The sequence below is a fragment of the Bos taurus genome, chromosome 14 (genome assembly GCF_002263795.3).
Source record: "Bos taurus isolate L1 Dominette 01449 registration number 42190680 breed Hereford chromosome 14, ARS-UCD2.0, whole genome shotgun sequence".
NCBI classification, from domain to species: Eukaryota; Metazoa; Chordata; class Mammalia; order Artiodactyla; family Bovidae; genus Bos; species Bos taurus.
The window spans coordinates 61,424,081-61,438,716 of record NC_037341.1 but is presented as its reverse complement, the minus strand read 5'-3'; the positions used below and the strand labels follow the sequence as shown (position 1 = coordinate 61,438,716).

The 14,636-nt window shown below is 38.1% G+C and overlaps 1 protein-coding gene across 1 annotated transcript in view; it reads left to right on the top strand.

Annotated features, from left to right (window-relative positions):
• Positions 1 to 14,636, top strand: part of ATP6V1C1 (ATPase H+ transporting V1 subunit C1) — a gene marked incomplete at its 5' end in the record, with an annotated part of 40,122 nt that overhangs the window by 11,989 nt on the left and 13,497 nt on the right. The window contains 4 exon segments of the mRNA NM_176676.1: positions 3,209 to 3,375; positions 4,556 to 4,623; positions 10,912 to 10,997; positions 13,687 to 13,781. Coding sequence (NP_788849.1) covers positions 3,244 to 3,375; positions 4,556 to 4,623; positions 10,912 to 10,997; positions 13,687 to 13,781 — 381 coding nt within the window.

Genomic DNA, 14,636 nt, shown 5'->3' with positions numbered 1-14,636 from the left:
GAAATGTGTTTTTGGTTTTGTTTTTTGAGATATTCAGGTGAAAAAGTCTTGTAGTCGAGACTTGTTGGGTACAGCTCTGGATGCACAGAGGAGCCTAGGCTGGAGCTAACAGTTCGAGAATGTTCAGCATCTAAACTGGAATCACCTTGAGTATAAAAAAGACCACCCAGAGAGCAGCCAAATACACACACGTAACAGAGGGACTTCAACCTTGATCTGAGTTTTGAGGAATGCCTTTTAAATCATTTTCTCTTTTGTTTAACGTGATTTGCCTATGTTAATGCCTGACTTCCATATACAAGATGAAACAAAGGGAAATAATTAGGCATAAAAACCAGCGAGTTGAAGCAGTCAACAGAGGTAGAAGTGTCCAGACTTTTTGGACAGGTTTGACTCTGTTTCTGTGCAGCTCAGAGAGAAAGAGAAATGTGTTTTGTAACGTGAATTTCATTTTTTTACCATCCCTTCCCCCTCGCACACACACACAGACACACACACATGTTCATCTGCAGAGATTAGTTTATTGGAACTGAGCTTAAATTGTACTTAAATGTCAAAGAGAAAAATTTTTATGTGACTTGTCTAAGTGACCAGATAACAGTGGGCATTGTTTAAAAAATAAAGAATTTGTTTAAAAACAGGGATTTTGCGGAAGACTTACTGATACTTTTCTCATGAGCAGTTCTTATATTTATCCTTAGATACTTCAGTAGCTTGTCTTTCCCATCAGGTTCCTCTTGTATAGTTAGTTCGCTTTGACCAGAGGACAGAAGAAATGAGGCCATTGCTTTGCCTAAAGTACCTAGAGGTTCTTTCTCAATCTCTCTTTTTTATATTTCTGTATTCACAACTTAAAATAATGAAAGACAAAGGCTTAGTTACTTGCAGCTTTATCAATTTTTAATGTCTATGTTACTCTAAGGTTGTTTTCTGAAAGACTCTAAGTTAAAAAAAAGTTTAAAAACATTTAAATATTTTTCTTGGCTTTTATTTTTTTTCCTCCAATCAGATTTTTTGATTGGAGTCATTGGTATATTTCATTTTATCATAAAACAAGCATTTATAAAGTCCCTGATGTTGACAGGAATTGTATGTGCTGGGCTTTCAGGGCATTAGAAAAGAAGACATGATTTTGGTCCTTCAGGATTTCCCAGTCAGGTGGAGAGGAAAAAATGTTATGAAAAAAATGAAGCAGGATAGTGTGATAACTGCATTACAGTGGCATTGATAAGATAGTAAGTAAACAAGATATTTCCTACTTGGGATACTGAGAGTAGCCTTTGAAGGCCAGAGGGGACTCTAGTTCTATTTAGAAATAACATGACATTTCATTCAACTCTAGTGAAAACTCAGTAAGTCGGGCAGATGTTTATTTATAAATGAGAAAATGTGGTCCTCTTTCTTATTTCTTGAAATCGTTTGAAAACCTGTTGGCTGAAAAAGATTTTCTAGAACTCTGAGTGGTATGATAGTGACATCTACTGTAATAGCTCCTATTGTTACAATCTTTGAAGAAACTGCAGTTTAGATAATTTAACAGTGTCATAAGCAGGACTGATGATCCCATCACCTGCCATTTTTCAAGGAGAGGAGGTTTAAAAATGTCATCAAAGACTGCTTTTCTGGCCAGGCTGAGTGCTTTGTCTGGGCCTGCCGTCACTACAAAAGCTCTGTTTAGTTTGTTGGCCATTTGAGAGAGTGTAGTTCTTAGTGCAGGTTTTTTTTTTTTCCCCAGTAATGTTGGAAAAATCATCTTAGAGTAGGATTCTTGAAAGACTGATTTAGTACCGGCATCTGTATTTTTATCAGTCTGATCGCTCTGAGAATGTTTTTTAATCTGTAAATGGAAAGGATCATATGTATCTTATAGAGGTGTTAGGAAGATTAATTGAGATGACAATGTATAAGACATTTAGAGCAGTACCTAGTATATGGTAGATGCTCTTGAAATGGAAGTTAGGAAAAAACAAGTATGTGGAATGACATCTATGATCACCTTCAATTGTGTACTGACTAGGTAGGGTTAATTACAGTGAGCTTCTATAATTAGGAAAGTCCATTGTAATTAACTATCATGCTTTACATTTTAAAGGAAATGTAAATTTGCAGAGATCTTTCACATTCATTATTTGATTTATTATCAGGACAACTCTGTAAGACAGTTAATCTTCTAAGACTCCAAATTTCAGGAAAGGTTTCAAAACAAGTTGTGGTAGTAGAAAGTTTATGTTGGTTATAATGAAAGCATATTAAAGTAGAAATAATGATACTGTTATATTGAGTTCTTTTATATTTTGTGTTTTCGTGCTTACCTACTTATATTCCCAAGTTTGACTTTGGGCTTTGTTTTTGTGGGGGGGGGGGGGGGCTTTGTTTTTGTGTGTGTGTGTGTGTGTGTGTGTGTGTGTGTGTAGAGAGAGAGACAGAGAGAGAGAGAGAGAAGGAAGGAGGGGAAAAGGGAGGAGAGAGGTTGGGGAAGAGGATTGTGTGCTGAATGGAACTCTGGAAAGTGAGAACCACGGCCTCTTACTCAGATCCAATAGTGTTGTATGTTATGCACCCCTCCCAGGCATATTTTAAATAAAAGACTGATTTACAAGGCTGATTGGCAGTATTTTTTTGTGTGTGCAAATTTGTAAGTGGTTGATGACCATTAAGTATATGTTAGGGATTGAGATTAGTTTGACTAGGGATTAGAATTTGGCTGACCTTGTAGGATTTGCCAAACCAGATGTGGCAAATTTATTTGGTGGCTACTGTTGAAGTGCATTGATTCAGTTCTTTTTCAAAGGTCAGAGTTATGTATAGCTTTTCACTTCCTATTTAGGTTTTTTATTTTAAAAATTTAAGATAAACCCATTAATTGGTGACTCTCCAACTTCTTTGGGGGATTGAAACTGTTGGGGGCTGACATTTTTGGTAGTCTCCCTTCTTGACTAGCTCCCATTTTAGGATGTTGGGTCATTTTTAGAAAATTGTGTACTTCATGTATTAGGTCTTTATCATCTCTTTTTCCTAGTATTGTATGTAAATAAATCACCGTTTCCCATTTATATGGACTTATATCCAGGTAAGTAAATTTGAGTTTGTTCAGGATTGTATACCACTGTTGAATCAGTTTTGCAACAGGCTGTGCTTATCACTCTGAAATAATTTAGAAACAAGTGGTAGTAAATGTATTTTTACTTAGTTTTGTTTTACCTTTCAGAGTCTTAATTTTGGAAGATACATCTGGTAAACAACATGACTGAGTTCTGGCTTATATCGGCTCCTGGGGAGAAAACATGTCAGCAAACATGGGAGAAATTGCATGCGGCAACTACAAAAAACAATAACCTTGCAGTTTCTTCAAAGTTCAACATTCCTGACTTAAAGGTAAACCTGCGCTGTGCAGAGGAGTTCATTGTGAGGGAAAGGACAGCTGTCTCTGCTTACCTTTTGGTCGAAATGAGATACCAGGTTCTTTTGAGAGAAAATTCTATGGATTGGCATAATTTACAACTTACCTTGTTCTTTCTAATTTTCAGATTTTAGATAACAAGGAAATTGAGATTTTTTTGAAGAAAACTACTAAAACAAAGTAACATATTCCCCTAAACTTTTGTGCTTTTTTAAATTATGATTTAAATTTTAATGAGAAATCTTATGAAAATACTTGATGTGTTACTTTCACAGGGAAGATTTTTAGAAGTGAGAAATCTTAGTAATATGTATTCTTAAATATCACAGTGAATATGTTTTTCTGTTATTCATGTAATACTCACTGATATTGTAACTGTTCTACCATTGCATCTCTTTAAATTATTCTTGGTAAATCTAGTTATTTAATGTAGTTTATCTATTTAATGTTTATTAAACATCAGTAACCTAGCAGCCTCTAAGTGAAGCAGACTGCCAGTAATCAGTTGACTGAACTTTTGTGATGGATGAAAAGATCATGATATTCGACAGTTGTACACAGCACTCATTTAAGAAATAAAGTCCTTTGATACACTCCTGTAGACTATGGACATTTCTTCTAAAACTTGCTTGTTTATACATACTTGGTTTTGTGTACCAATTAAATTACAGAGAATTCTCTGGTGGTCCAGTGGTTAGGACTCCATGCTTCCACTGCAGGGGACGCAGATCAATCCGGGGTCTGGGAAATAAGTTCCTGCATGCCCTGTGGCATGGCTAGTAATAATAAAGATTTCTTTAAAAAAAGGACCAAAAACCCGAAATGGAACTCAAGATGCACAGCCCTGGATCCGTGTTTAAAAGCTGCTAATGTAAACCACAACTTCAAATGAACCCTCCCACTGGGCAGGACAAGTAGAGGCACGGGCCTGCTCTTGTGGAATCTTCACATCTAAATGGTGGTCCTCATAAATTAGAGGATTATTTTGTACATATAAATAACTTTGAAATGTCTTGCATTTTTTAACCACACTTGCATATTATGAAATAAAATATGGAGAACTTAAGATCTGCAGGCCTTTCAAATCAAGATGCTGTATTACCTTGTTTTTTTAAAAAAGGAGAAATCTAATAAAATGTTGTATTTCCCTTCTAGGTTGGCACACTTGATGTCCTGGTTGGTTTGTCAGATGAACTGGCTAAACTGGATGCATTTGTAGAAGGGTAACGTATTTATTTATATGAACAGGCTAGAGCAGAATGAGAGTGCTATTTTATCAGGCTCCCTGGGATTGGGTTTATTATTATATGTATACATACTCTGCTTATTGGAATGAAGTTAGAGATCAGTCAACTTTAGTGCCTTTTCATCTCCCTTCTGTTATCATAAACATCCTGTTCCCATTAGCAGTTATCCCCTACCCCCACTACCCACTAATCTGCGTTCTGACACTATAGATTTGCTTTTTGTGGACATTTCGTATAAATGGAATCGGAAAATACGTGGTCTCTTGTGACTGGCTTCTTTGCCTTATAGTGTTAGTCACTCAGTTGTGTCTGACTTTCTGCAACCCCATGGACTATAGCCTGCCAGGCTCCTCTGTCCATGGGAATTCCCAGACAAGAATACTGGAGCGGGTTGCCATTCCTTTTTCCAGGGGATCTTCTGAACCCAGGGATCACACCTTGGTCTCCTGCATTGCAGGCAGATTCTTTACCGTCTGAGCTTCCAGGGAAGCCCTTCTTTGCCTTAGTGTAATGTTTTCAAGGTTGTTGTAGCATGTTGTACATCCATGTTGTAGCATGTATCAACATTTAATTTCTTTTTATTACCAAATAATATTACATTGTGCAGATAGACTATTTTATTAATCCATTCATCAGTTGATGGACATTAAGGTTGTTTCCACATTTTGGCTAATATGAATAAATGCTGCTATGAATATTTGTGTGTAAGTATTTGTATGTTCATATGTTTTCATTTCTTTTGGGTACGTACCAAGGAGTGGAATTGCTGGGGCATACGGTAACTGTATTTTCAACATTTTGAGGACCTGTCTGATTGTTTTTCAGAGTTGGCTGCACTCTGTTACAGTCTCACCAGCAGTGTATGAAGCTTGTGATTTCTCCACATTCTTGATGGACACTCATTAAGATCCATCTTTTTGATTATAGCAATCCTAATGGATATTAAAGAGTATTTCACTGTGTTTTTGATTTGCATTTCCCTAATGGCTAATAATGTGTTAAGCATCTTTGCATTTGTTTGTTGGCCATTTATGTTTCTTCTTTGCAGAAATGTCCGTTTGGATCCTTCACCTGTTTTTTAATTGACTTACCGTTCTTTTGATTATTGACTTGTAAGAGTTTTTTATATAGTCTGGATGCAACTCTCTTATCAGATAGGACTTGCAGATATTTTTTCCCATTCTCTGGTTTTTATTCACTTTCTAGGTGGTGTCCTTTGAGGTACAAGATACTTAATTTTGCTGTCCAGTTTATCTTTTTTGTGTCTTATGTTCTTGTCCTTGTATCTAAGAAACCATTGCCTAATCCAGGATCACAGTTTTGTGTCTATATTTTCTTCTAAGAGTTTTCTAGTTTTAGCTGTTATATTTAGGTCGTTTTAATGGGAAATAGATGGGGAAACAGTGGAAACAGTGTCAGACTTTATTTTTTGGGGCTCCAAAATCACTGCAGATGCTGACTATAGCCATGAAATTAAAAGACGCTTACTCCTTGGAAGGAAAGTTACGACCATCCTAGACAGCATATTCAAAAGCAGAGACATTACTTTGCCAACAAAGGTCCGTCTAGTCAAGGCTATGGTTTTTCCAGAGATCATGTATGGATGTGAGAGTTGGACTGTGAAGAAAACTGAGTGCCGAAGAATTGATGCTTTTGAACTGTGGTGTTGGAGAAGACTCTTGAGGGTCCCTTGGAGTGCAAGGAGATCCAACCAGTCCATTCTAAAGGAGATCAGTCCTGGGTGTTCTTTGGAAGGAATGATGCTAAAGCTGAAACTCCAGTACTTTGGCCACCTCACGTGAAGAGCTGACTCATTGGAAAAGACTCTGATGCTGGGAGGGATTGGGGGCAGGAGGAGAAGGGGACGACAGAGGATGAGATGGCTGGATGGCATTGCCAGCTCCATGGACGTGAGTTTGAGTGAACTCCAGGAGTTGGTGATGGACAGGGAGGCCTAGCGTGTTGCAATTCATGGGGTCACAAAGAGTCGGACACGACTGAGCGACTGAACTGAACTGAATTCATTTTGAGTTACTTATTGTATATGGTGTGAGGTAGAAGTCCATCTTCATTCTTTTGACTGAGTATCCAGTTGTCCTAATGCCATTTGTTGAAAAGACTATTCTGTCTCTGCAGTGAATTGTCCTGACACCCTTGCAAAAATCAGTCGAACATAAATGTAAGAGTTATTAACATTTCTGAACTCCCTTTTGTGTTCCATATTCCTGTCCTGATGCCAGTCCCACATTGCCCTCTTGACTGTAGCTTTGTAGTTAGTTTTAAAATCAGAAAGTGTGAGTTCTCCAAGTTTATTTAGTCTTTTCAGGATTGTTTTGGTTATTCTGGTTCCTTTCATTTCTATTTGGATTTTAGGAACACTGTGTCAAATTTCTGCAAAAAGTCAGCTGGAATTTCAGTGGGGATTGTGTAGAATCTGTAAATAATTTCAGGAGTGTTGCCACCCTAGCATATTAAATCTTTGGTTGGTGAACATGGGATGTTCTGCCATTTGTTGGAAGATTTATTTAGTGATGCTTTTGTGTTCAAAATTCAGTTACATTGAAAGATTTTTCTGGATTACAGGTTTAGTTACTTAGGAAATTCAGTTTCTGTGTATTTTAGCTGAAGGTGGGTATGGGATCCTTAATAGCTTTCTGTATCTTGATTAATTGACAGAATCAGTCTATAATCAAATCATTTGAGTCTTGAGATACAGAGCTTTTAATACTTAGGGCTTAGGTAAATAGGTATAATTAGTTAAAAAAAAAAAAAAAGAATTTTGGTGAATCTTAAGAAGTGTGTATCTGATTGACGCTTTAAAGGAACAGGCTTGAATAGAGGGGAACTTATTCTCTAAATCTGTACAGAAGGGTCTTCCCTTCTGTGTTGTTAGACTTTTCTGAATTGGTAGAACCTCAAATGCACTGGCTCTGGTTATAGAGGCTGAGATGTTTCAGAGAGATCTTGGTACATAACAACGTGTGCTAAGGAAATAAATAGACCTGAAGAGGTCCTAGGCTTCCCAAGTAGCACTGGTGGTAAAGAACACACCTGTGAATGCAGGAGATCTAAGAGACGCGAGTTTGAGCCCTGGGTGGGAAAGATCCCCTGGAGGAGCATGTGGCAACCCACTCCAGTATTCTTACCTGGAAAATCTCCATGGACAGAGGAACCTGCAGGCTGTGGTCAATAGAGTCGCATAGAGTTAGACACGACTGCAGTAACTTAGCACGTATACATGCAAAGATGTATTCCTGAGGTGAAAGGCCAGTTAAGAACCAGTTTTACAGTCGAATTAGGCAAGAAATAATGAAAACCTCAAGTAAGAGGAGGCATTAGGCAATAAAAATGGAAAAGAGAGGATGAAAGCAGAGAGTAACAGATTTGCTTTTAAAGGGTTAATAATTCCTTGCATCTGTATAGAGCAAATGTGAAAGTAATTATTGATGATACTCTCAAAAAACTGACCAATGGTAAGAATTGTCTCTTGGTCTCTTAATGTAAGTTTTTAATTAATAAAAGAGTTTGAGGAAACTTTTTGTGGTTGCCACCTTGAGGTGATTGTCTTTTCTGCTGTCCCACCTACCTCATTACAATGTTAAGTCATGACACAGAAAGACACTGGGAAGGGAGGCTCCTGAAAATATAATTATCAACACTTACTTGGAGCCTTGTTCATCACCTCGATAGCTTTCTAGATTTTTCTTTACATCATCAGCAGGATGTCTTGAATATAGTATAAGATTGGCGCACAAATTTTAGGAAAGTAAGTGTCACACAGATGCAGTTCTTAGGCACTGTTATGCACTGTTGTTATCTTGCACTGTTATGCATTCGTGTCCTTATCAGTCTCCCTGAAAGATCTGAGGAATTTTAAAAATCATATGGTTCTTAGACTTTAGTAGAATTGACAGATTCTAGCTTATAGTGTTACAATTTTTTAAGTCTGAACATTGTGGTGGAGTAAATTATAGTTTGTACTTTTTCAGTGGTCTAACCATTAGAACTGTTTTTTTTTTTTTAAGGTGACCATATGTCATAGATACTCTTGTAGAGATGCAGAGGGAGATTTTGGATTTCTCAGTTCTGTAATGTTAAGTTGATAAATTTGATATCAGGCAGTTTTACACTCTGAACTATTTTCTGTGGTAAACCTGCACTTTTTTTTTTTTTAAGTATAGTTGATTTGCAGTGTTGTGATCATGCTCATTTTTGAATGTTCATAGCACATGGTTCTGTTTACAAGATGCTCCTCAAGTTATATGGGAATAATGGTTCATCTTTGAAGGAATGGGTGGATTTTGGAGATACAGCCAAGTGTATGTACAGATCCCAGGTTTAAGCATGTTGAGGACTTACAGTTTACATCATTTTTTTCTGAATTTGTTGCACTTTCTTAGAATTGAGGTCATTCAGCTTAGGTTTGTCATTCACATTTTGTCCTTCTGTCGCCTTTTCCTGGCCTTTCTTGGTCCATGTTGCAGGAGTTTCTTAATTTGTCTTCCAGTTTACACTCCCTGCCATTAAACACAAAAGTCATACAAGAAATTGGCCCAAGTCCTGACCGTGTCACCCCTCTTCCTGCTGACTGCCGTCAGAGGTGATCCCCATGCAGTCTGACCCCAGCCTGCTTCCTAGCCCAACCTCCCTCTCTCCCCAGCATGACACTCCAGACTGTCTGGACCCCTCCTCATTCATTGCTTTTCTTTCTCTCCAGATCTTGACTCATACGATGCCCTGTGGCAAGAATATACATTCTTCATGCCTAATCAGCCTTTCAAAAAAAACCATTCCTGTCCTTCACTGCCCTGCTCTTGATCCATTATGCTTTTTTGATTACAGTCACTGGAAATGAAATCTTTTTCCTTTATGCATCTCTGTAACCTGATCATCTCAGTTGGCACTCACCACAGATTTTTACGACCAACCTAGACAGCATATTAGAAAGCAGAGACATTACTTTGTCAACAAAGGTCCGTCTAGTCAAGGCTGTGGTTTTTCCAGTAGTCATGTATGGATGTGAGAGTTGGACTGTGAAGAAAGCTGACTGCTGAAGAATTAATGCTTTTGAACTGTGGTGTTGGAGAAGACTCTTGAGAGTCCCTTGGACTGCAAGGAGATCCAACCAGTCCATCCTAAAGGAGATCAGTCCTGAGTGTTCATTGGAAGGACTGATGTTGAAGCTGAAACTTCAATACTTGGGATACACAGTTGCTGATGGGAAGAGCTGACTCATTGGAAAAGACCCTGATGCTGGGAGGGATTGGGGGCAGGAGGAGAAGGGGATGACAGAGGATGAGATGGTTGGATGGCATCACTGACTCAATGGACATGGGTTTGGGTGGACTCTGGGAGTTGGTGATGGACAGGGAGGCCTGGCGTGCTGCGGTTCATGGGGTAGCAAAGAGTCAGACATGACTGAGCGACTGAACTGAGCTGAACTTATATATCCCACCCATGGCCCATAGGTGGACAAGGAATGGTGGGGGGTGAGGGGGTGAAGAACACAGAACACCAGAATCAGGGTGACAGATTTCTGTCACTGCTCTGCCAGGAACTGGTTTTGTGACTTCTGGAACTAAATCACTTCCTGTCTTTATACTTGGGTGTGTTTATAAAGTAAAGGGGTTGACAAGGTGATACACAGTTGCTTCAGTAGTTTGGCACCATGATTTGTTTCCTCTTTAGCACTGAGCAGGAGGTCCCATGGACAGAGGAGCCTGGCGGCCTATAGTTCTTGGGATCACAAAAGAGTCAGACATGATTTAGCAACTAAACAACAACAAAACAAATCTCAAATAGTAGATGCTCGTCAGTAGGTAATGAATACATAATGTAGGACTGCACTGTTGCTTGTGTTCTGTTGCCTGTCGGATCCCTTTTGTCCTGAGGGGAAGTATGCATCTGATGAGTGCAAGCTCCTGCTTCCCACTTTGTTCTTACAGGGTGGTGAAGTCTGTTGCACACTCTTTCAGCTTCCCCTCGCCAACTTTCCACTACTTTCTTTCCAGACTTGATAAACGTATTGCAGGTGGTTTCCTTAAAACTACAGTTACTGAGTTGAGTTTTACATATAATAAAATCTTGGTTCAGTTTGTCCTTAACATTATTTTGGAAGTTAGGACCCATTGTTTAACATTATTATACAGATAGTGTAATGGAAACAGAGTCAAATTCATGTGTTCATGTAACATGTTCATTGTGTAGCATGGAATTTAGGTTGTTTTCCTGAAAGTGACCACTGATTTTTTTTTTTCTCCTAAGGGTGGTTAAGAAAGTGGCTCAATATATGGCTGACGTATTGGAGGACAGTAAAGATAAAGTTCAGGAGAACCTGTTGGCCAATGGAGGTAAGCTAATGTTTCATGATTTGATATTGACTTCAATAAAGTGAAAGACATAAAAAAGATATAGATAAGGGTATTAAATGCCGTAGAAAGCCATTAAAATAGAATGATTATTAACAATTTGGTTATACTGCCAGTTACATTCTGTCCTCTGAAACACAACCTCTCATAAGACAGTCGTACATTATATATATTATAGTTTTTTTTTTTTTAATATGGATCCTTCCGAAAGCAGTATCATAAAGATTTACCTTAGTTCTTTCCAGGATCTACTTGTCAGTTCCACTTAAAAGTGTGTTTCTGAGTTAGGTGTCTCAGCATTGTTCCAGGTGAATACTTGCAGTTTTCTCTAGCTTTTTGTATTTAATTGCATCCAACTACAGAAGCTTTAGAATGAAAATTATTAATCTTATTGCAGAGTAATGCCTCTTCCCCTCAAATTTCATATGGCATTTCTTTAGTACTTATAGAATAGTCTACTACTGACCTGTCTGTAGCTAGAAGCTAATAATTACATAAAGTTTGTTCTGTGTAATAATAGCTTTATAAAGATGGTTTCAACCACATCATTGTCCTTTGTCCTTGCACTTGTTGTTTTCTCCTGAAATATCAGTTTAGCATGTGTTTCATTTTCAATTCAGTTCAGTCGCTCAGTCATATCCAACTCTTTGCGACCCCATGGACTTGCAGCACGCCAGGACTCCCTGTCCATCATCGACTTTGAGTTTACTCAAACTCATGTCCATTGAGTCGGTGATGCCATTCAACCATCTCATCCTCTGTCATCCCCTTCTCCTCCTGGCTTCAATCTTTCCGGGCATCAGGGTCTTTTTCAGTGAATCAGTTCTTCGCATCAGGTGGTCAAAGTATTGGAGTTTCAGCTTCAGCATCAGTCCTTTCAGTGAATATTCAGTACTGATTTCCTTTAGGATTGACTGGTTGGATCTTTACTGATATGTCATTAAAATAAGAAACAATCCTTTCCTCTCTTTCTGTCCTGTATAGCCTACTGTGGTAGGTCACTATAATAAATTAACATTTGTTAGGTAGAGCCCTGGGTTATCATAGGATGGTGAGCCACAGTTCAACGAATGACCACAGGGGAAAGAGAAATAGAGAAGTTTATTACTCACAGGTCCTGGAGGGAGGGGAGCAATGCAGGGAAGTTAGGGCGGGGTGCAGACAGGAAGAACAGTAGGACCTGGAGCACATGCCTTTATTAGAGTCCATGGGTGGAGTGATTTGGGATTCCCAAGCCAAGTCCTGATTGGTTAATTCAAACTAAAAAGGGGAATTTTGATTAACTTGAAGAGCCCTATGCATGCTCAGTCGTGTCCGACTCTGCAACCCTATGGACTACAGTCTGCTAGGCTCCTCTGTCCATGGGATTCTCCAGGCAAGAATGCTGGAGTGAGCTGCCATTTCCTGCCCCAGGGGGTCTTATCTAAAGGGTCCACTAGCAGGGGAGGCCCTGGGCAGCAGGGGAGAGTGCTTATCACCGATTGGTATCGGAAATCGAACCAGGAACTGAGCTTACGTTTACTGTGATTGCAGGCTTGTTATCTAGGGCTGTTAGCCAGGAGGGCTATTATCTAGTGTGATTTCTAGGCTCCTGCTGGCTACTTGGCCATGTAAAATGCATGTGAAGGCAGTAGTATGGAGGTTTGGCTAAACTCTCAGTGGTCACTGTATTTTAAATTCAGTGTTTCTCTAATTTCGTTTCTTTCCGTTGCAAACTGTAGATGTTCAGTAAGTACTTAATCAATTTAAAATAATTAGTAATTTATTTTTGCTCTCTGTTAAAATAGCAACCCTGACCTGCTTACTGTTTCTGTTAATGTGTGGCTGGGGCAGAAGGACAGGAGTTAGATGTGTTAACTTAGGTGCCTTCACTGATCTCTAAGTACTTGATGAAGTAGGGAAGTCAGTCTTCTTGGTAGAATAGGGGGGTGACCATCTAGGGAACATTGCATCCAAAACTGCTTTTGAAAATACCAGATATGTTGCTGACTTGCTGGTATTCTGTCGGGAGAAGTTGAGGAGAGAAGATATTTTGATATGAATTACTTTCACCAGTTAACTATAATTGACATTTGATTTCCCTGACTTTGATCCCATCAGGCTTGAGGGATAAAGTCATCTTGACTACTAGACTTCCAGGGAATTAGTTGTTGAGTTTCTCTTTGGCTTTGCATTTTTTATTCTTTTCATTTGAAAGTGAAAAGGTCCACGTTTTGAATATTACTGAAATACAGACTCCTAGAAACAGTCATCACATGGTTTTAACAGACAAGTTCATTTTCAATTTGTTTGGGTAAGTTGCAAAGAAATAACATACTTTTGTCAAATTCTTATTGAGGAGACACTTTGCAGTAGTTTCTCAATCTCTGTGTCTCTCTCACCTTCCCATGTATCATGGGTATGTGCATATTTCATTTATTAAGTCATCAAGTTAGAAGGAGCATTTTAATATATATATTAAATTTTGAGTAAGGAGAAGAGAATTCAGTCAGATTACAGGTAAAAATTTTGATTAATCCATGTTACCTAATACAGTCCCACATTTATTTAACCTTCACAAGTGATGATATCTTTACTGATTTTCTTAATGCCCATTTTGGCATTACTGTATAACAAACTATAAAAAACTCTATTGCTTCTCCTCAGTAATTAATTTCTTCCCTTATTTCAGTTGACTTGGTTACTTATATAACAAGGTTTCAGTGGGACATGGCTAAATATCCAATCAAGCAGTCCCTGAAAAATATTTCTGAAATAATTGCCAAGGTAAGATAAAAAAATGACACAGGTAGGACACATTGATTTATAGTGATTCTATTTATTTTATAAGTATTTAGCTATTAAGTACTCTAATTTAGGTTTTGACAAGGCAACTTAATTATATGTGACATTCTGCAACTTTACTTAAAAAAGAAAGTTGTCGGAAGAGGATAACACTTTCACATGCACATTATCCATGTGTGTGGTTTGTTTTTTTAAGTGGTTAAGTTAAAGGTTACATCAACAGTGTTTGACTAAGAAAAGTAACTTTAAAATTACAAATTTTAAGCATAACTGAGATCACATAGAATTATAAATTGGAATTGATTAGAGATTTACAAATCATTCAGATATATGATAATGGTCACTTGAGTATGTTTATGTACAGTACTGATTCAGATTAAACTTTTTGGGTTCTCTGACGCCTTCTGACATTCAGTATTGATTCCTTACCCAGAAAAATTGCCTGTGTTCTCATACTGCGTGATTTTATGAACAGTTTCAGCGAGTCCACAGGTGTTGAAAGTCCATCCATGAACTCACTAAACTAAGAGTTCCTTTTCTGTTGCAAAGTCCTTGAGCTTGAGAGAAAAATGTAAAACTGAAACTGTAATGAGGCAATAGACAAGGACCTATTCACTGTTTGACAACATATCTGTGACCTGGCTGGATGAACAGTACAGTTTAAATCATTCGGACAGACTTCCTTAGCTTCCACTGACTTTATTTGTACATTGTGCTCTGTGGTTAAATGTAAATAAATAGTCTATCAAGGATTTTAACTCAGGGTCAAATAATTTAATGAAAATGAGTAGTCAGATAATATAAAATGGTGTTCTTATTATGACTGAGCATTATTTT